The sequence below is a fragment of the Pocillopora damicornis genome, chromosome 14, assembly GCF_964200805.1.
Source record: "Pocillopora damicornis chromosome 14, jaPocDami1.2, whole genome shotgun sequence".
In the NCBI taxonomy this organism is placed as follows: Eukaryota; Metazoa; Cnidaria; class Anthozoa; order Scleractinia; family Pocilloporidae; genus Pocillopora; species Pocillopora damicornis.
The window spans coordinates 15,874,005-15,897,119 of NC_142683.1; the positions used below are offsets into that span (position 1 = coordinate 15,874,005).

Consider the following 23,115-nt stretch of genomic DNA (forward strand, 5'->3'; position numbering starts at 1 on the left):
ATCTCTATATGCTGTTATTTTTGTTCCAATCAAATAGCGCGACGTTATTGGCTACAGTTGAAAGATAGTTGATGACGTAAAGCTTGATATATTAGATTGAAAGGAATCTAAACAATTGAGCACAAATAATGTGCTCTAAAAACAAATACCTAACTTTCCATAAGTTCCAGACCAACACGTTACGGCTCATAAAAAAAAACTATTTCAACCGTGCGTTGACCGAATAAGAGACGAAATGACCGAAGTCGCCTGGAAATTCAGAGAATTTTCATCTTCAAAGCATACAAAGTGCTGTCTAGATAAATATAATTTAAGTGTTTCTGCTATTTTCAAAAGAGTTATTCAGTTAAGAACCTCTTATAAAAACATGAAGGATAATTACGAACCTTCTGGCTATGCCCCTGGGTATTTCCAGATTAAATGACATACTCAAGGCTTAGGGTTCATCAAGCTCCAGTGTTTTAAGAACAAAATGTGTTCCAATCACATCAGCAAAACATGCCAAGTTAAAGCGGGTTTAACTAAATGACATTCAGCAAAAGCTTCCTGTGAAAAGTAATCCTCATGTTTTCAAACTACGCGGTTCTGTGCATTAAAAACAATTCGATCGTCGATACATCAAAAATGACGAGAATTTACTTCAATATTAATTGCTTTTGTCTTTATATTTAAGATATGAAAAATGTCGTGATATCTTTTCCCGTTTAAATTTAGTGCACCTCGATTTTCAATTCCTTTTTTGATTGAATTAAAGAAACAGTCATCAAAACAAATCATAACATAGCGCGTAAATTTGTCTCATCAAATTTAATTGCGTGAGCGTGCTTCATATTCCTATTATGCACGCTCATGACGTCACAAACAAATCCCGCGAGAATTTTGTATTCAATCAGAAAATAAAGTTCATTAACACGCGTAATTTCACCTGTCAGTTTTTTGACCAATCTAAGACAAGATCGTTTACAGCGTAGCGAAATGTTTTCCTTAAATAAAATTATCAACGCGCCGAAGCGTAGCAGAGGGAATATTTACCCTTTTACAACAGTTAAACCATCGGATTGAAAATGTTATAAAACAAGAAGCTAGAGTTGCTTTCGGCTACGCCTCGAGCAATTCTTACACATCTTTCATGCTCTCCAAACTTCCCGCGCGTTTTATATCTCGATGAACGGACGCTGACATATGAATTACCAATTATTAAGAAAAACTACTGAACTTTTAAATCTACTTTGAATTTTTTTATTTTGAATTAGATGTTTTTAATTCTGCATTTAACGATTAAAAAAATGTAATTCTTATTACCTTAAGCTTCGAACATATCAAATACAAATTTAATGTTTACTACATGGAGGATAAAGATATATACAGCCAAGGAAGATAAAGTTAATCACGTAAGAAATTTTTAAACTGCCTTTGTTCTTTTGCAGATTTCGTGCTTTTTTCAAACTAAAAACATTCAACAATTACTGAAACAGCAAAGCTTTTCTTTTTTACGTAATTCTGTTGATGGTGTAAATACACATAAAAAAGGTTCGCCATTTAAAGAGTAACGTTAAATAAGGCTGGAGGACAAGAACCTTGGATGTTTTTAACACCAATCTTTCTTCATGTCACGAATCCTAAGGAACAAAAGAAAGCAGTAAAAAGGGATGCGCAAATGTGAAAAGATGTAAAAATTTGTGTAAGGAAAAAGGTGAAAAAGGCGCAAAAGTATGAACACGTCCGTTGGCGTTCAAAACCCGTATGACAATATGGAGAACGATAGACAGTGGCAGAGATACAATCAAAGAGACAACGGGCATTTGTTGAGTGGGTGGGGCTTGAAGCATGGAATGTTAGTAACTGTCAGCTGCACACATTATCAACTTGGTGCGCGCGGGTCAAAACAAGCATTGAAGTCCGCCGGGCATAGGACCTGTTCTCTCTGCATCTCACGTGAATCCTAACAATATGGAGACAGACAATGAAAATTAACGCGGTTTTTGTATTTTATACACTGGATATTTCTCTTATACAAAGAAGTTAAGAAATAAGTACCATAGGAACTGCATTAAATTGTCAAAGGCATTAAGTAAAAACCGCACTAAAAAGAGACACTGACATGAACCCATTTACTCCCAAGACTTTTTATAATTTAAATTCTCCTCACAGTATTAATACACCGAAAAACATGGTGTCAATAAGAATTTGAGAAAATCCAAACTGGAGGATAATTTTTTGATAGAAACGTAATGTAACAATAAATTCTCGGAATGAAGGAACAAAGAAACACATTCTTATCTCTTGGGAGAATTTTTCTTCAGAACTTGGGAGTGGATGAGTTAATTAAACTAAGGTAAATGAACAATTATCTTCAACTGTATTTAAAAATAGTATCAAACACTTTACACGAACTACACTGACATTGTACAAAGCATGCTAGGTTAAAACTGTCCCAGCTTGTTTTTAAAATCCTACGTTACATCATATTCAACCATGTGCGAGGTTATTTATTACATTTTATACCAGCACATACCAATGGTAGTTAAAAAAATCTGCAAAATTAAGATTGATTTTACGAAACTTTCTTCTAAAACAGCTGTGTATATCTTAAACTTTTGTGCACAAAACGGGTTCTAATTAAAAAGCGTACTCTGAGTACCAAGGTATAAATTCTTAAATCTAAGAAAGATATTATCAGGCATCTTCAAATTCCACTAAGGTAAATTTAGAGCAATAACAGCGAATTTTCAAAAATTAAAAATTTTATGCTGAAGCCCTGAACCTTTCCAACTACGGATTAGATTTACATCTATTCATGAACCTTTTCACCAAAATAATTCCCATTGAGGACTACACAGCTCGTTTTAATTACTTCTCTAGTTTACGGGAGTAAATATTTTACTACTAAAAACAACTAATTCCATTTCACATGCATTGAAAGTTACAGCTATGGAAACTTCAGTTACAGTGAAATCTGTTTCGCTATTTCCTTGGTTAGATTATAAGTAAAATTTTTAACCTCTCTGTCGTGGTTCTTAAAAACAAACAGATTAGTATCCGATAAAACGGACTAAAATTGACCAAACTTATTTGATTAAGAACAGGGTTGTAGCCAGCTTTTTGACTTGTTATAGACCTGTCCCCTAAGAAATTCCAATTTTTTTTCAAAATTTGAAAGAGTCATATTATTGCAGGGCGAAAGAAAAAAAAGGTAGGCCGGGCCTACGGGACTAGAAGCTGGCTACACCCCTAAAAGAAGGTCTAATGTCAAAAATATAGTCAGTAAATTCAATAACATTATCTCTGATGTTTACTTCTTGAAATTAAGCTTAGAATGGCAATCTTGGCACTGATAGAATTGGATTGCATTAAGATGGATTGAAAAGAAATAATAAAGATCATCTCAAGTTGTAACAATCATCCAAGTTTAATTAACATATGGCTGAAAAAATTGCAAATCAAATTTTCCAAATTAAAATTTCGCCAACTTTTCTAACTTATCAAAGGCTGAGAATATAAACGTAATTAAAACCCTGTGGACAAGCTTCTGGTGATGTACATGAAAAAAAACGCTTAAATTGTTTCCCATACAACTAATTGTAATAAAGGAATGGAGCTGAGCGTCAGTTTGGCGAAAACGGAAACCTCGTAATCGCCTTCAACTACTGCAGGTGTTCATAACAGAAGCCTTGTTACATTTCGTTCTCTTCGCAAGCATTTATATTCGTGAAGGTAAGAAAAAAAAGGACAACTCCACTGATCAAAATATAATAAAATAGACTGTTTTTATTTCTTCACCAAAGTAAAGTTACACATCTCAAATTCCATTCAACAAAAAAGTAAAGAGTAATGAAAAATAACGAAAAATTGCCAAACTAGAAAAAATTTAAACCTTCCACGTTCCTGCGCCATTTTTTCATTCTTTTTCAGATTAAAAAAAAAAGACAATTTTTGATTTATGTGATTTTAAATTCAAATTTTCTATTTCCTTTGCTATTGAGGCTCCCATCGCGTGCCTGCATTTTGACGTCAACATCCAGGACATCGGCCATGCGCTTTGTAGAAAAAGAACCAGTCACCGTGTTTGTACTGGCATATTTTGCTCACCAAAATTGTTTAGTTATGGTCACTCTAAACTCCAAACAGTCGGTAAGTTCTATCTTATTTCGTGTTTATCGTAATTTCGCTCGCTAAAGGTGTAATTTCTCTTCGTAGAAAACTTGCCCTATTGCCTAACTGAATGTTTACTCGGCTTGATTACTGGAACATTTGTGGACTTTCATTGGAATACCTTTAAATAGATGGTTGAGTTTTCGCTTTCGAGTCTTATGTTTATGTGGTTCTGCGAACTGCGTAATACCCATGAGATCAAGAGTGACGTCATCTCCAATCAGCGAAAAGGGCGCCCAGTATTTCATGTCGCGGAACTTATCTGATTCTCTAAGGCTTTTTCTGGCCAGGTTCAGTGACTCGCTTGCAGGTTTACCTTCTGCAAGGTGTTGATAAAAGCATTTCATGAACTGGAGAGTAGCCTCGTCTTCAATCGCCCACAAGGACACCACCACAGACCGAGCACCAGCCCCCATAAAAGCGCGCGCAATGCCAACCACGCCTTCAGCCTTGATCTCGCCCCGACCACTGTGGCAGCAACTGAGCACAACAAGTTTGGCGCGAAGTTGAACATTCAACACATCTCGAATCGTTAAAATGTAATCCTCCTTCTCCGTAGGCACAGTAGATATTCGGTCTAGGTCAGGTGTAAGAGCAATTTCGCCAGTTTCCGAACATCCGTGTGCCGCAAAGTGAACTAAGGAAACGGAAGTGAGTCTTTTCAACACCTCACGTTTAGTGGCTTGTCTGCCAGTGATTGGCGTGATATTCAGAATTTTTCCGATCATTTCTACTTCTTCTTTAGCACACGGAAGCTGCTCGAGGACTTTTTCTCCCTCGCTGTTAGTAACCTCGGATACCCACGGATCTCCCACAAGTAACGCATCACTGCTTTTGTGATAATCATCTGGGCAATCGGCAATGAGTCTAAGACTTGCTAACGATGGAGCGACTCGGATTCTGAACGATTCACACAGGTATTTAGAATTACCATCCTTCAATGCAGCGTAAGGAGCGATCCACAGGGGTCCATCAGGAATAATGAGTAGCTCATCCCCTTCAATCAAGTCAGCCACCGGCTTCATGACGATATCATACAAAATGCTCAAGCATCCGTCTTGTTGGATGTGAGGTTGAGGGTTGGCTTCTTTGGTTTTCTCATCCACTTTTGAACGGCCCTCCCTCAAAGCATCCAAAGATCGATTCTCGCATCTCACATTAGAACGAACATCAAGTTGTGTATAGACACCGAGCATGAACGACTCAAAGGACTGGCTAACTCCACTATTCTCTGAAACAAAACCTTTGAGTTTGCCTTGTCTTAACCGAATTTGTTTTCCTTCGGAAACAACCCAAAGATTGATGTTAGCTTTGTCCACTGCCTGAAAGACAGTGTTTGATGGAACGTTTTTTAAAACTGTGAAATCTTCATCTTCTCCCTTGTGGTGACTTGTTCCACCACAAAAACTGGATTCCATGAGGTCGGTCAGAGCTTGAGCTCGCCCTTTCTCAGCAACAAATAAGGCTTCATCTACATTACCTTGTTCTACGAGAACTCTCCACAAACCCGTATACACCCCTTGATGCTGATTTCGAAAATTAACTTTCCACTCATCTTTAGATTTTAGAAGTACTCTCAAGGAATCGACTAAGTTTATGCTAGCTTGATAATGTTCAACAACTTTTGGCAGTCCACCTTGCAACTCAAAAACGTTTCCTAGTGAAAAGTAGGCCATTGCCTCAAAGGATTTGTCTTCTACTTCTTTAGCTATTTTAAGAGCTAGGTTGTGGTACTCTATGGCTTTTTTGAAATCACCCAGACGGCGATAAGCATTGCCAAGATTGTAATAAGAAGCACCCTCCCCATGCTTGTCTCCTACTTCTTTAGCTATTTTAAGATGTGAGTTGTGGTACTCTATGGCTTTTTTTAAATCACCCAGACGGTCATAAGCATTGCCAAGATTGCCATAAGCACTACCCTCCCCATGCTTATCTCCTACTTCTTTAGCTATTTTAAGATGTAGGTTGTGGTACTCTATGGCTTTTTTAAATCACCCAGACGGTAATAAGCATTGCCAAGATTGCCATAAGCACCACCCTCCCCATGCTTGTCTCCTACTTCTTTAGCTATTTTAAGATGTAGGTTGTGGTACTCTATGGCTTTTTTGAAATCACCTAGACTAGTATAAGCATTGCCAAGACTGCCATAAGCGATACCCTCCCCATGCTTGTCTCTTACTTCTTTAGCTATTTTAAGATGTAGGTTGTGGTACTCTATGGCTTTTTTGAAATCACCCAGACGGCGATAAGCATTGCCAAGATTGCCATAAGCACCACCCTCCCCACGCTTGTCTCCTACTTCTTTAGCTATTTTAAGAGCTAGGTTGTGGTCCACTATGGCTTTTTTGAAATCCCCCAGACGTTGATAAGCATTGCCAAGACTGCCATAAGCACCACCCTCCCCATGCTTGTCTCCTACTTCTTTAGCTATTTTAAGATCTAGGTTGTGGTACTCTACGGCTTTTTTTAAATCACCCAGACTAATATAAGCATTGCCAAGTCTGCCATAAGCTTTACCCTCCCCATGCTTGTCTCCTACTTCTTTAGCTATTTTAAGATCTAGGTTGTGGTACTCTATGGCTTTTTTGAAATCACCCAGACTATCATAAGCATTGCCAAGATTGCCATAAGCACCACCCTCCCCATGCTTGTCTCCTACTTCTTTAGCTATTTTAAGATGTAGGTTGTGGTACTCTATGGCTTTTTTGAAATCACCCAGACGGTCATAAGCAATGCCAAGATTGCTATAAGCACCACCCTCCCCATGCTTGTCTCCTACTTCTTTAGCTATTTTAAGATCTAGGTTGTGGTACTCTATGGCTTTTTTGAAATCACCCAGACGGTCATAAGCAATGCCAAGACTGCCATAAGCGTTACCCTCCCCATGCTTGTCTCCTACTTCTTTAGCTTTTTTAAGATATAGGTTGAGTTTCTCTATGGCTTCTTCTCCCCAATTATAGAGATCTATGACTTTCTTGACATTACCTGAACTTGCACTACCGTGGTCATGACTAATAGGATCTTTTTCCTCCATGGACTTATCTCCCACTCCACTGACAGACTGAAGTCTTAATGACAACAAGATCCTATTGTTTTTGTCAATCTTTTTTATGTTGAGGGTAAAAAATGTGGAAAGAACAAAAAAGATTATGTTCCTGATCATATTGATATGTTATAGTCCATTTTAACATTTGCGTGCTTGGTTCCCAAGCCTCTGAACAAGAGGGATGATAAAGGGTGACCTTGTTATGATAAAAACATTGCTGCTTTTTAAATGCAAACTACTTTGTTATTATCGTTTCTAGACAAATTTGGTCTGGAAATTAAAGGGTTATTTAAACTAATGTAACAGTTATTGGCATGGATAGTAGAACTAAGTCAAATTGGCTAAAAGGAGTAATTTCATTAATAAGTCATGAGGTAATAACGTCTCCTATATTTTTAATCACACACACTTAAAGTATATGAGCTGATAAGTTTCCATCATAATTAATACCCTTCTTTGTATTTTCTCCCTTGAAACATCAAATTATGGAAACTTTTTTTTTATACCCACGGTTAAAAATGAACGATTCCTTCAAAGGATACAACAAGTCCCTTATCACACCAACTGATTGCTTCTTCAAATCTCTTCAATTCAACACAAGCAGTGGCTCCTGTAGGCAACAACACAAAGAAGCATACTATTACTGTAGCTCAATTCTGAGAAAAGAACCTGAAACCATTGAAATCATTACAGACCAGAAGAAAGAAAAAGACAAAACAAAACAAAACAAAGAAACTAAACGGAAAAGAATAAACAGGCCCTATTAGGTTTCAGTTAGATTTATTTAGCTTTACAGACAACTGAAACTTCTAAGAACACTTAAATTGGGATCAACAACTCCCACAAAAACACTAAGAGTTAGGTAAGTCCTGATCCTTCTTTCTAAAAAACAGCTAGATAGTGACTTAAAAGCGTGTCCACGAGAGCACCGGGTGGTCGTGCTACATGCCATCTCACCGATTTCAATGAAACTTTATCAGTTTAAAGGCTCTACCCCAAAACTAAAAAAAAGACAGACTGGTTTCTGTTTTGGTTTTTTCCGTGGGGAGATAGACCACCCCCCGGTTTTTCTTGGTTTTCACTCATGAAATCGCTTCAAATAGGTAAAATATATGAAGCTCTCACTGCGATGGTATTTAACTGATATCTTTGAGGATTTGCACACAAATTTTTACATCCTTAGTTAATGGCCGCCGCGAGCATCAGTCAGTTTGATTGACGGCTTGTCAATCAACAGAGGCAAATATACGGCTGTGTTTTTAGACTTTTCGATTCATCTAAATATTTTACAACTTTGAGGTCAAATATCTCCCGTTGCCAGAAAGCTACAACACTAATCTTAATTACCCTTTATAACCCATCATTTCATCGCTGAAAATCATCAAAAAAATCTTTGGGCACTACCGTATTTTTGTCTTGGATACCTTTTAAAATCTGCGACTGTGACAAGTTTCTCTCAACTACACCTGTCACGCACTTCTTGCTCTAGGCGGTCACTTGACAAAATAAAACTACATTTTTTAGTTCTTATACAAGATGATTGATCAAGCAAGGTGAAAAATGTTAAATACGTTCGAGATTTTTTGTAGGAATGGAAAATTTCACGTTTAGAGAGATGCATGTTGACGAAAAATCAATGGGAAAATCGTTGCGTTTCTTTCTTCAGTCGTTTATTACTTTCAAGATTTGCTAAAATCAGGACATAGGGCTCTTGTACAGAACAAAACATTCATTAGCCTATACTTTGATCGTCTATTATCATTATCGCACAGTTTACAATAACGAAACTGTAACAGGAGAGGAGATTTTAAAGTTGCATGTCGCCTGCTTGTTGACGTACAAGTTCCCGAGTGTAACAACTTCGGCTTTTCCATACCGCGAATGACGGGAAACTCTGCCCCCCTTATTTGATAGAAATAACAATAGCCCCATAAATTCATTAATTACGCCATGTTTCCAGAAAATAAGACTGGAAAATGTTTTTTCCACTTTCCACCATCAAGAAATTCCACGTATAGAAATAGTATTTTTAGGGTTACTGCGTGACTTTTCATGAGAAGTAAAAATTGTTCATCTTTTTTTTTCAAGAAGATACTTTTTTTTGACTGCAAATATCATTTGCATTTTCAATTATTTTCGCTGATTTTCATGGCCTTTCCTGCGTGCACGTGCGAGCTAGTTCATATACAGGACTCTTTCGAGTTTCTCTGGGTGGTGTCGGGCTTAGGTGTGTAGGTCTGGCTCGAAAGATATCTGCACGCTGCAACACGGGTTGCTATGTTTTCCCCTTTTTCTTCATTTGGATTTTCATTCTCTTGCTTGCATTATCACACATTTATGTTTTTTTATTCCCTCAGCGCGTTCCCTCAGATTTGGAAGTAGGCCATGAAAAGTTAATATTGACCAGAACTGAAATCCTTTTCTATCACTATTTGTTTCAGAGAACCCCCGTCATTTGTGACTTTATTTCTCAAGAAAATGTGTTTTTATTTGCTATTTATTTCCATTAGAACATGAAACTAGGTCCTGATAAGTTTTTTTGTCTCGTGACTCCCAAAAACTGTGTTTGCGACAACATCAATTGAGAAATCAAAGGCAATTACGCCTGAGAAATTCGCCTATAGCCTTCTACCCCCAGAAGGCTACTCCATATAATGAAAAGTTCTAAGACCTCTATAAACTAGAGACATTGCGTGATGTTGAGGGGTGAAATATTTACACTAAATCTGTGACCCTCAAGCGGATCACGTACTCGTACATGCAAATGTAACGTCCGGAAAATGTCACGCATGTATAACACCGTAGGCGCACCTGGCGAATTCTATCCACTGGCTTCAATAGCAAAGAGACAACTTATTTACTATTTGTATATGAGCAAGCTTATTTACCCCTACTTGAAAAAATCCTTGATGTAGTCAACTATTTTCAGACGAAATGCGTGGGAGATAAATACAAGTTTTTACTTTCTCAGTTCGTGCAGAGATGCTCACTAATTTGTTCCGTCAAAAACACTTTTAATGTGAAGTCACGTCGACCTCGACAGAAAAAATTAATCTCACCCTGTCATAATCGATGGTTTGAAACCGTAAGTACCAATTTAGGTACATCATTGGGCTGTGATCACAATGATAAAAAAAATGTGCGTTTCCTCACGCTTGCCACGTTTATTCTTTGGAAAATTATTTTACTGGAGGGCGATGTCCCTTACCTTGGCGCGTCTTGACTCTGGCCGACGAAAATTATCGAGGTGAACTCCATGAAATTCTAGTCAAATGTTTTAAAAACTTTGTCTACCCTTGATTTGCACGCAGAAAAAAAAGGCAAATTCCGAACGGTATTTCAAAACATTTTATTCATTAGTCAATTTATGAACTGTTTTATAGCAGCCCGAGGAAAAAGCAAAATTGAAACAACCGGTGTATCGGTCAAATTAATTCCAATTTTTTCAACAAGGAGTTGGTAAGTTCATTTTTCCTAGTAAATTTAAGTGGGGGTCATTTTTTGTGACAGCCTATCAAAGATAGACATCTCTGAAACGTCTCTGAAACTCTTTTTAAAAAGAGTTTACACTTCCGGTAATATTTTCCTCTTTCTCGTAACAGCGCAACAGACATTGTTAATCCTATGTACTGTAGGTGTATCAGTTGTATTACGTCTTCATAGTGATGCCATCTAAGAAATCGAGTGTCTAAAAAGCCCTCAATTCAATCTAACACTCGAATTGATCAAGTCAAGATGGTGCAGTTGTCTTGTTCATTTGCAACTAACTGTAGAACCAAATGTTATTTTCCTCGCGCTGGCCAGGGACGGCAACAGCTCATACCTCTAAATTCGTGGGTATACATCTTAAAAAAAAACATTTGAGAGACGTCGATGTATCCCAAACATGCGTTTCGTCCGAGATGGAGCTTATTCTAGCGCGTATTGGCTTATTTGGAGATTACGAAGGCCGCAATTTCACGATATACCTCAAATATCGTGCACAACTTGGTGTGAGATTCAGACTTTCGGGTTCGTAAATGCCAGTATCCTCCTCATAAAATTCGGAGACATAACGTGAGAGAGAGATGAATCTGCAGATGGTAGAAGAAATCAAAGCTGGTGGCGAGTCTTCCCGGTGGCGGCAAGGTGACTCTAAACCTAAATAGAATGCGTACTGTAGCTGCTATCTTAGAGTCGGTAATGAATAAGGAAGAAGAGCGCTTATCTGAACATCAGTTTTCCTAACTGGTGATTTGTGACTAAGATGAACTTTATATCATATGATTGCTAGGGATACGCAGGTACTGTAGAGGCGCTCACATAGATAGAGGTGGGCGATCCTCCCACTGACTTAAGAACTGCTACAAGTTTATAGCGCAGACCAACTGGCACAGTTTGAAGCACCTCAGGGTCTCACTAGGCTCGTCACATTAGAAACCTTCAGCAAACTAATCGTAGAAGCGGGTGGTTATAAGCAACATGCACAGATTTCTGAGCGCGGGTCATCGCGAGAACTATACCCAATCCGTCATAGACGGAACAGGAAAGTGAGATATTCTTGCTAAAAGAAGGATGTATCAAGTCGTTTCAGTCACCGGCTGTCATCCAAATGCACCCTGACAAAGACAAACACAGTGAAGCCGACAAAAAAATTCCGCCTAGGATAAGATCACGAGGAAATGGACTAAGACCGGCTTGCCATTCTATAGGGAATGGCTATGTTCAAGGTCGGACCTCAGGTAAAATTCTGACGAACAATCCCTAACTAACCAAGTGGACTTTGGATGGGCTCTTTGGAAAACACAAAAAACAGCCACCTTTTCTCAGAAAGCAGAGAATTATCTCCTAGACGTGTGCTGAACAAGGGAGGAAACTAGTAAGGCAACTGCCTCTAATATGACTTCCCAAATATCGAGTTTAAGAGACGACACCGGCCAGAAATGTTGTCTAAGACTTACCGGTTGATACAGCAGCAAATCGCTCGATACTTCAGCTGGTTATCTGCCGTAACAAAAATTGCTTTATTGATGAGGTCCCCCTCTGTAAATAAGAATGAGGACGGAGAGGCCGATGCCAATGATCTAGCTACAGAATTCGAAACTGACCGAACAAGGCAGAAGATAAGGAGAAACCTTACAAAATTTAGACGAAGACTGCATGAGAGGGTACAGCTGCTATTAAGCTAAAAAAAAAAAAGGACATTTGCATCTCACTTTTCTTTCATATTTATTGTCTTTGCTCACGAAAACAACTGGCTATGTCTTGGGATTTCATCAAGGGAAATTTGCAGGAAGGCTACTCGTCAAATTACTGCTGGCTCATTCTTATTTAAAAATTTCATTTAAAAAAGTCACTCAATTAAACGCCGGCAACACTCGATCTAGAGAGATGTAGATTTATAAGTAGTAATAGAATGCTTGAAAAAAATATGCAGATATTTTACGATCGAAGCAGGTAAATAATCATAGAGATCTGCAGATTATTCTGAAATTGTTATCTAGCAGACAGCATGAACAACGCGCTTGAATAATTCCCACGGAGAGTCTTCGGGTCACACAACAGATGTTATCATAGCGGAGTTCTGCATGTAAATGTTCGATGGCGGTAAGTGACAACGACAACACTATTTGAATTTTATTTTCGGGATAGAAGCACAGTTTTTAGTCCGATAGAAAAATTTATATTTGCTCTCGAGCGAGAGCGCAGAATTTCTCGTCTGTGAAAGCCGAAGTTGTAGCACACTGGAACATGTAGTAATATCAGCCAACACGCAGCATGTGACTTTAAAATCTCCTAAAATGAGCAATGATGATGATAAACAATCAAATTATAGACTAATGAATGTTTTGTGCCGTACAAAATTTTCCCATTGATTTTCCGTCTGTCTACATGTATCTCGAAAGTTTTTCTCGAAAGTTTTTCACATTTTTCACCTTTCTTGATCAATCATCTTGTATAAAGAGCTAAAAAATATAGGTTTATTTTGTCAAGTGACCGCCTAGAGCAAGAAGTGCGTGACAGGTGTAGTTGAGAGAAACTTGTCACAGTCGCAGATTTTAAAAGGTATCCAAGACAAAAATACGGTAGTGCCCAAAGATTTTTTTGATGATTTTCAGAGATGAAATGATGGGTTATAAAGGGTAATTAAGATTAGTGTTGTAGCTTTCTGGCAACGGGAGATATTTGACCTCAAAGTTGTCAAATATTTGGATGAATCGAAAAGTCTAAAAACACAGTCGTATATTTGCCTCTGTTGATTGACAAGCCGTCCATCAAACTGACGGATACTCGCAGCAGACATTAACTAAGGATGTAAAAATATGTGTGCAAATCCTCAAAGTAATCAGTTAAATATCATCACAGTGAGCGCTTCATACATTTTACCTATTTGAAGCGATTTCCTTGGTGAAAACCTAGAAAAACCGGGGGGATGGTCTATCTCCCCCCGGAAAAAAAACCAAAACAGAAACCAGTTTGTCTTTTTGAGTTTTGGGTAGACCCTTTAAACTGGCAAAGTTTCATTGAAATCAGTGAGATGGCATGTAACAGGACTGCCCGGTGCTCTCATGGACATGCTCTTAACATATCTGACACCTGTGACTCATTGAACTTAAGGAACTACAATATTCATGCTGAAATTTTCCTTTACATTCCGCATTGAGTTCTTCAGCCCGTTCAAAATAATATTCTCATCATGATTAATGGAAAGTATTGGCATAGCAGTCAAGAACTGGATTCAAATGTACATCAGGGTGGTCTCGACCTCTTTATTAAAGTCAATTGAGACAAGATTGAACTCCATTTAACCTCATTTAACCTTAGAGTGTTGAGTTCTTTTTTTATTATCATTATTATAGCACAGCTAACATATCTAACCTCTCACAATTGCTTTAAGGAAAGTTGGATTTAACTCAATGGCTGCTTCTGCATCCCTTAGTGAATCCTGGTGATTTCCTGTTATTGAAATAAATATCTCTGATTAGCCATACATGTTGCAAACCAACTACCACTACTATAATTTTGGGAAAAACTTGTGATGCTCATTGGTATCTGGGGTAAGAGGTTACTCCTTTGTATATTTGAGAGGCCAAGATAAGATGTAAATTTTTCCGGACATGCATTCAAAATTATCACCTTTTTCAGAAAACTACTACTGACAACTCAATAGCTTCAAAATAGAAAAAAAAAATGCATATTAAAGCTCTCATCATCTTACCAAGTTTAAAATGTGCAATTGCCCTGTTGTTGTACAGTTTGGCCTTCAGTTCTTTGTCATTGCAGTTCATTTTAATTCCTTTGGTGTAAAAATGAATAGCATTGATGAAATCTCCTTTCTTGAAGGCCTCATTACCCTCATTCCTATAAACATTAGCTGTGGCTGCAAAGAAAAAATAAAATAATTCAGAAAAAAATAAAAGAAAAAATAAAATAATTTGTGTCAAAGTCTGTGGTCGTAGTTAATAATTATTCGTGTATAATCAGAGCAGCCAAGATCTGGAGATTTAAAATCTGCAGATTTTCAATAGTTATGATGATGCTAATGATGTAGGTGACAACATGGGTAAGAATAATGATGAGAATTATAAGCATCACTCAACTTGAGGCAAACCCCTGGGCATTTAAATTTTTCGATAGGTTTCCTAAAAATCCTATTCCCTGAGCAAAATTAATAATGTGGTCAAATGCACCACACAATTTTTATGTAAAAAGCGAAATAATTAGCAATTTGAGTTTCTACTAATTGATCAAGCTTAAAAACTTATTTCTTAGCCTTATTTCTTCTGAGCCATTTGTTAGTGAAAGTGCACCATCTACCTTTAAAACACCCCCATATTCAATGACAATTAACACTTGTATTCTACTGGAAATTAGATGTGATGGTTTTTATTCAAATTCCCTAATGCCAGTCAGGCAGGGTTAAACCCCCCCCCCCCCCCCCACCTGCCATTTTTGGCTTGGATGATGATCAAATGCCTGTGGGTTGCTCAAGGAGAAGGGAGGGAATGTTGAAGCTTTCAAAGTGATTGTTTGATTATAATAGAAAGATGACGGTGATGAAGATGGTGATGATGATGATGGTACCTATGATGCAAACTTACACAATGGATGTCATATAATGATCAAATAAAGTCTTAACTTATTATACCTTTGTGTTATTGCTTTGAACTTTTAGAAAAGAAAATAACAAAGGTTTCTGTGCTACAGATCCTCTAAATGAACAGCATATTGTAATTGTAGAAGAGAGTCATGACTGGCCAAATATATTTTAGAGTAGTCATACAGTGTATAATATATCCTCTTGAAACTGGTGAAATAGAAAAAGTTCTAACAATAACTGAAGCTGAAGCTCATCACAGCTCACCTTGCAAAGTGTCCTCATCAAAATCTGGTGCATTTTCTTTTTCAGGTAAGTCTTCATTTTCACATGGAACTTTAATTGGACTTCTTCCTGTAGCCATAGCAACTGTAAGAGGACTGATGCTTCTTACAAAGGTGCTGCTTTAACTTATCCTGGCCTGAAAGAAAGTTGGTTGCAGATGGTAATAAACATCAGCTCAACATATTACCCAGTTGTAAAATAAATATTTTTTCCCTTCTGGGAATGGGATGGATACACAGACACAAAATCCCAAGCAATTAATATCATACTATAAAAGCAGCAAAAGAACAAAGATATATATGATTCAATATTTATAAATACATTTGCAATTGACTGAAATAAATTGGGCAAGTGTTGCAAGTTCATATAATTTGTTACAACAGCAATTCAAATTATTTAAGAGGTTGTGGGTAAAGTCTGTATTTGAGCAGTGGCCCATCAAGGCCATGAGCTTATAATACTGGTTTCCTCACATAAAGTGAGTGGGAGTAACTACACCCCTTGGATGGGATGCCAGTCCATCCCCTTTCCCCCTGGCATTTCATCAGGCTTACCTGGCTAATTTCTGCTACCCATTTAAAGGTAAACTTTACTCAGATACCAATCTATCATTACCAGTTGATGAATTGGATTCCTAAAAATCAAATGCAGTTAGTTGAAAGGACGCTTCCAATAAATCACTAGGTGACATGTGAAGAAAAGTCATCGTGTATTCAACAGTGAAATCAGTATAACAGTTCAGTTAAAAGGGAGAATCTAAGCAGTCTATCGAAAAGGAAAAAAGGTACTTTTAAACTTTCTAAAATAATAGACATGAACACGTGAAATACGCGGGAAATTTTTATGATTTGATCAAATGCATCGTTAATACGGGAGCACATTAAATTAATACTTATGTGAGCCTGACACGAAAGCTAGCTAGTGCAAAACACGATTATGATTGTGTGCATGACACGTACACAGAAACGAAACTGTAAGTGTTCCGATCATCACCGCCTGCACAAAATCAAATCCATGACTTCAATATTCCTTTTAATTCTCCCGAATTACTTATTTTATCCAGGGTAAATGCCAGGTATTGCCTGCGAACTTTTTTGAATTCGACAGCTGTAACTTGTTCAGACAAGCTCAGCTTAATAAGCTTATCAGTAACACGAAGCGGCAACACAATTCATGCATGCCAGAATCAAGTAAAAGTTAGCAATCCTCGTCAGTTAACTGCAGGAAAGTCTTCCATTGTCGGAAATCAGAGAAATTTTAGACAGATGAGGAACATTTGAAGGGGAAAATGTTAACTGAGAAACTCGAAATAAAATTATTTACCTTATATTCAAAAATCTGACTCAGCTATGCGTTAATTCTTACCTCTGTCGCTCAAATGGAAGGCACGTTTGACTGTCTCACGACTTTGCTTCCTCAATCCGTCATAGAAATGTTTCAAAGAATATCACTGAGATTGAAAAAGTACCAAGAAAGACTCTAACGTTATGTTATAGAACGAAGAATCGCAATGGCGTGTTGTGAAAATGAAAGGGGGAGTCCCTTGGCCCATAAGTCTGTGCAAGCTTGAAGCCGGAAGTTCTTCAACCGAAATTGAAAGGAGAGCCTGGTCTCGAGGGAAGCAATTAGTTTCGTTTTCCCAAGAGTCCAGACGTTTCCAGAGCCGAAGTCGAGGGAAACATCAGGACCCTCGAGAAAACAGAACTAACTAGTTTCCCGAGGGACCATACATTAAGTGCTTTACTGTGTAATTAGACTTTACCTTAAACAATCATATGGTAAAATAAACAAAGACGACACAACTTCTGTATTCACAATCGTTAATCCTGCTGAATGAATAAGTCTTAACTTAATTACAAACGTTTCAAAGTACATGAAAAGTAAAATATGCTTTTATAACCTCAATAAAGAATACAAAATCATTTGGAATTGTAAAAATTGATGGTAACGTTTGCTCCAGAAAATATATTAATACTGTTGTATTCGGCGCGCGGGGGATACATTTTAATTTGATCAAGAGCACGTGACCAAGAATTAACCAATCACAGTGCTCGTTTTCATGAGTGAAAGTCTAGGAAAATTAAATATTTTTCGTAGCTGACCGGTTAAACGGATTTTTTTTTACAGTACAAAATAACCAACTGTACAGATGTGGTATAAATATTCGCGTCATTTAAACTCTACCTTGTGCAGTTGGATTATAAACCAAATTATCTTGTTGTACCCCTCACCGACGCAGCACCTCAGTTTCCTTAGAAACTGAACCCATTTATTCATACGTTGTTAATTATAATGCCTGCCGCTGGTGCGAGGCCAAAAACAACCAAAATATACTTAATAGACTGCGCTTGGAGTAGATATCTCCAAAAATTCAGCATACTTTGTAATAAGAAGATGCTTCGGTTGATCACACCACTCTGTCGACACCACATGGTTAGTAAAGGAAAAAACTATAACCACTAATGTCTATCAATAGGTAAGACGTAAAGGCAAAGTTAGGCCAAGAGTTTATAAACTATTTTCTTGATCGCATGAGTAGTTGCGTACTTGGGTGAGTAGTAGTAGTAGTTGAGTACTTGGTTCTGCATAATGGCGGTCACGTTTTGCTGTAGCTCCAAGGTTCAAAGAGGTTTTCTACTTTTAGGCTTGGTTTTAACACATCTAAATGTCATCCATAATGCAGCTAAGTATCCTCCTCATCAGTACACTACCTTGATTGTACCAGAAACACTAAGTACTGCAATTGAGGGCGTTATTTGTCTTCGGACTCCTACCGGCGACAACAACTTCAAGCCCGCGACTTCTGGCGGTTTTTGTAAACGCAAGGGTTCCTGGAGTTCATGCAGAGTTTTGTACTATGCAAACTCTGTGGCTACTACACAGATACTTTTACTTTCTGGTGATGTAGAGCTAAATCCTGGATGGCGAGGCATATCTACGGAAGGTGAAGATTATTTACTCAACTTTGCGAGTGAAATCAACCGTGGCTCAAATAATTTCAGTATAGCACAATTGAATGTTCGAAGCTTGAGGAATAAGATGGATGAAATCAAGCTATTACTTAAAGTGTGTCGTTTCGACATTTTAGCAATTACCGAAACATTTCTAGACGCGAGAATATCGAACAAGCAACTACATGTGGATAACTATAAGATTGTTAGAAGGGACAGAAATACGGGACAGGATGGAGGTGGCTGCTTGATTTACATTGCGAGCCATATTTGTTATTCAAGGCTCAAATCCCTAGAGCCCCCTGATGTTGAATTAATCTGGATCAAAATTATGCATAATTCGTCTGCGTTGATATTAGGAAATTGTTATCGACCTCCTTCTGACTTCCAGTTCTACGAACGATTTTGTGATTGTCTGGAGAAAATGTGGCTTAGGCACAGGAATGTGGTGCTTGTCGGTGATTTTAACTCGGACTATTTTCGTAGCTACAAGGGTGTTACATCATACGCCGGTAGAAGATTACAAGATATACTCCAGCAATTCAGCTATAGCGTAATGAACGATAGGAGCCAGCCAACAAGAGTTACAAGTGAGACAAAAACACTGATTGACTTGGTTATTACCAGCAAGCCGGAGATTATCAAAGGAACTATTAAAACAACTGAGTTGGGAATCTCAGATCATAAGCTGGTTCTTGCTACAATATGGTCCAAAATAAAAAGGCCGCCTCCAAAGATAGTCAGGGCCCGCACCTTCAAAAGATTTGATCAAGCTACTTTTGTGAAGGATATCGAGAGTGCCCCGTGGTCAGTATGTTCAGTGTTTAACGATCCAGACGATTGCTATTGGGCGTGGTTACGCATATTCAAAGATATCTGTCAGGTGCATGCGCCTTACAGGGAAGTTAAAATTAGGAGCGTCTCGGTACCTTGGATAACACCGCAAATACGGCACTTGATGAATAAACGTTTCAAAATGCTTAAAATGGCACAACGTCTGGGTGATCCAGACCTGTGGGCTGAGTATTCGAAGTTGCGGAATAGAGTGACACGGGAAGTGAGGCTTTCTAAGAGCAGATACTATTTGGAACTGTTCAATGAAGTGAAGGATTGTAAATCCTACTGGAGACTGGTAAAAAATGCGACAAACGGCAAATCGATTACCCCGATATTAGGGATCAGGAATGCGGATGGAAAAGTTGTCACCTCCGATCTGGACAAAGCGAACATACTTAATGAACATTTCTCAACTATAGGCGAAAAACTGGCCAACGAATTGCCGAATACCAACTCGACACAAAGTAACGTTCATGTATCTACCGTCGCGCCTTGTGTTATGAACATAAATTTATCGCAGGAGGTTATTGTTAGTTCGATGGCTAAGTTGAGAGCCGATAAAGCCTCTGGGCACGACAGAGTTGCTCCAAAACTTTTAAAGTTTGCCGGTGACTCAATTATTCCATCTTTATTGTCTGTTTTTCAAATAAGCGCCACCTGCAACAGTGTACCGGCTACTTGGAAGGCTGCAAACATCTCAGCTCTCTACAAAAGTGACGATGAAACCGTTAAGCAAAATTACAGGCCTATCTCGCTATTAAGTGTACCAGGAAAACTGATGGAGTCTATGGTGGCGTCAACTATTACCACGCATGTCACTGAACAAGGACTTGGGAACCCTCACCAGTGGGCGTATAAAAAAGGTCATTCCACCGAGCTGTTGTTAGTGAAAATAACGGATGACTGGAGACAAGCGATCGACAAGAAACATGTTGTAGGCGTGGTTTTTGTAGACTTTCGTAAGGCGTTTGACGCAATTCCCCACTCCATTCTGCTCCGAAAACTTCAAAGTCTTGGTGTAGCTGGGGACTTGTGGTGTTGGATAAGAGATTACCTCTCTGGAAGAACGCAAGTAACGACGATTAATGGGTGTCAATCTCAAGCTATGCCAGTTACTTTTGGAGTACCTCAAGGGTCGGTGCTGGGCCCTACCCTGTTTTCCATCTTCTGTAATGATCTGCCCAATATTACTGAGGGAATAGATGGTGACCCACAGCTTCACATGTACGCAGACGATACCACCGTCTATGTCTCAGCTCCGACCTATGATCTGGTGGCCTCCAAGTTGAATGAAGTACTAGCAAGGCTATATACATGGTGTTGCGAGAACTGTCTCACTCCACATCCCACCAAGACGGAATGTATATTGCTTGGTGGACGCGGAAAATTTACTGGGCCAAAACAAGCTATTAAGATGGGTGATTATGTTGTCGGGGAGGTTGTTTCTGCAAGATGCCTAGGTGTTCAGATAGATAATGCTCTTAAATGGGATCATCATGTACCGGAATTAGCTAAGTCATATACGCAGAAGTTGAATTTACTTAAATCCTTGTATTTCCTTCCTATACAGGCAAGAATTGATTTCTATTTTAAGGTTATTCTGCCGTCTGTGACATATGGTATGTTAGTTTGGGGCTCTTGTGGTCGAGTATTTTTCTCAAGCTTAGAATCTATACATGTTAGAGCGGCGAAAATAGTATTTAATTTGGATTGGTGTACTCCAAGCAAGGAGGTTCTTGCCACAGTAAAATGGAATACCTTAGAGATTATGTATGAGAAACGATTACTAATCTTAGCGCATCAGGCTTATTATAATCTTTTGCCACGTCCTATGAGCCGTCACTTTGAAAAGTATGTAAGTAGCTACGACTTCAGGAGGAAAATGACATTTAAGTTACCTAGACCTAAGACCGATATGGTCAAGAAATCATGCTCATACAAGTCAATTACTCGGTGGAACGCTCTGGAAAATCAAATGAGATCAATTCAAGACGTTGACGCTTTTAAAAAGTCACTCAAGTGTATTTTTAAGCCACGTATGTTATAATGATGTACTATGTAGAATTTTTATTGTTGAAAATATGTAGAAATCTTACATTAGTCTTCTTATAATTAGTTAGGAATTTAGTTTTATTGGATTTAGTTAGGAATTTAGTTTTATTGTCCGTACACGACCACATCAGCTTTTGCTGAATTTTTTATCGTGTTTAAATAAATGCTGTTGTTGTTGTTGTTGTTGTTGTATACCTTAAAACTACTGAAGTAATTCTCGAGCGCTTTACATAACAATATTCTCTCACTTTCATACGATCTGATTAGTTATACTTTATGTGAATATTTTTATTATTTTTGCATGTTTCCTTAGCACTATACACACTTAAGTTAAGTCGTAAGTCTTAGAAACATAATCAACAAGCATTCCTCGTGTTCAAAATTAGAGAAAACGAGTGGCTCCAAGGACGAGAGTGGGCGCCCTGTGATTTTCCTTTTCTTCCTCACTCCAAAGGAATGTGGTCACAAACGATGTTCGTATCGTCGTTGAAAAGCCTTTCCCGATGGAACTAATTCCCCAACTACGCTCCCAGATACAAATAAAACACAATTCGCTTTTGGCACGGAGAGAAGTGAGTTTATTAAGATTATGAACTAAAAGTAAACAACAGCCAATGATATGCCAAATAAACCTCTCTGCTACCCTATGGCATCACACAATATCACCCAGGGTGGGAGAGTAGGAGGGAAGAAAAACAAAACAGTACAATACAAAATCTCTGGTGTTCGCTTGAAGTGAAAACTGACGCGAAATGAAACACAAAACTCCTGGAGCCTAATACTCGAGGGCGTGTATTGCCTGTGAATTGCTTTGGGAAAACAAACGTCACGACTCACAGAAATAACAGCGTTGATCTTGTGTGCCCGCGTGATTAAGGCTGCAACTTACTGGCTACACTTTGTCTATAGCCGGTTGTTTGCCTCCGGCCAATTGAGATTTTTAAACTCTACGTTTACCTGCATTGTTTAGTGACAATTTGTGTCAGTGGACAAGAAGAGCCACCTCGAAGAATGTTTTACAGATCAGGTAATATGAATCAGGATGTCCAAAGTGAAATACTTTCTAGAAACCTTTCCAGTTTTTTGAAGCTACGTACTCACTCCCAGCATCTGAAAATGGATGTTCATAACTGGTGCCCTATATATATTTCCATGTTTTTTGATGTCGACAATTTATTGTGATATCAAAGCTTCAATCCAGTTTAGTCACTTTTTGTCTTTGCATTGCCTGTCCGTCAAACTGTGTAATGAACTTGTGGCCAAATATTACTTAATGGTCACTGCTTGTGGTCAAAGGTTTAAAATCATCTCTTTTGTATCATTCACAGGTCGGATGAGCGAGTCCTACTTTTGGCGAGGAATGTTTGTTAATTTATAGCCAAGTGGTTTCATGCTACGTACGAAGCAGAACTTAGCACTCTTATGTTTCTCTCATTTTCATATGTTCGCAAGTAAACTAAGCATCAACGACAAAACAGCTTGCTTGAAGACTTGGTTTTCTTGCGGGAGGACGCGCTCTTTTCATCATTTCCTGAAAAGCTCCCGATCTTTCTCATTCTTCTATCTAGAACCCTTCATTTGCGAGAAGTCTGTGTTAAATTTTCGCGGTCGGTGGTCAGCGCATCGTGGTGGCCAAAGCAACCGACAGCCCTACACTGGTTTACCTGCGGAACGACGCACCTCTTTATTTTTCCTGACAAACTCCCGATCTTTCT

At 38.3% G+C, this 23,115-nt stretch overlaps 3 protein-coding genes across 6 annotated transcripts in view; 1 reads left to right on the forward strand and 2 right to left on the reverse strand.

Moving 5' to 3' along the window:
* LOC113666391 (uncharacterized) overlaps nt 1-17,145 on the reverse strand; it is a 38,126-nt gene extending 20,981 nt beyond the window's left edge. Inside the window, exons 1-5 of one of the 2 annotated variants that reach the window (XM_089194334.1) lie at nt 16,926-17,145; nt 16,115-16,194; nt 15,543-15,644; nt 14,397-14,558; nt 14,057-14,134 (exon numbers count right to left, since the gene is read on the reverse strand). In XM_089194334.1, the coding sequence (XP_089050460.1) occupies nt 14,057-14,134; nt 14,397-14,558; nt 15,543-15,639 (337 nt within the window). In that variant the 5' untranslated portion in view covers nt 15,640-15,644; nt 16,115-16,194; nt 16,926-17,145. Of the gene's footprint in view, nt 1-14,056; nt 14,135-14,396; nt 14,559-15,542; nt 15,697-16,114; nt 16,195-16,925 lie in introns of both variants that reach the window. The other variant, XM_089194333.1, reaches the window with a different exon arrangement.
* LOC149034685 (uncharacterized) overlaps nt 1-23,115 on the forward strand; it is a 340,415-nt gene that overhangs the window by 184,202 nt on the left and 133,098 nt on the right. The window lies entirely within an intron of this gene.
* LOC149034701 (tetratricopeptide repeat protein 28-like) lies at nt 1,965-6,742 on the reverse strand. The gene has a single exon (XM_089194375.1). It carries the CDS (start codon nt 5,826-5,828, stop codon nt 4,227-4,229), a length of 1,602 nt encoding a protein of 533 aa, XP_089050501.1. The 5' UTR covers nt 5,829-6,742; the 3' UTR covers nt 1,965-4,226.

Bases quoted from the DNA above. Each gene is read 5' to 3' on its own strand.
- LOC149034701 (XM_089194375.1), bottom strand. From the start codon at position 5,828: ATGGCCTACTTTTCACTAGGAAACGTTTTTGAGTTGCAAGGTGGACTG.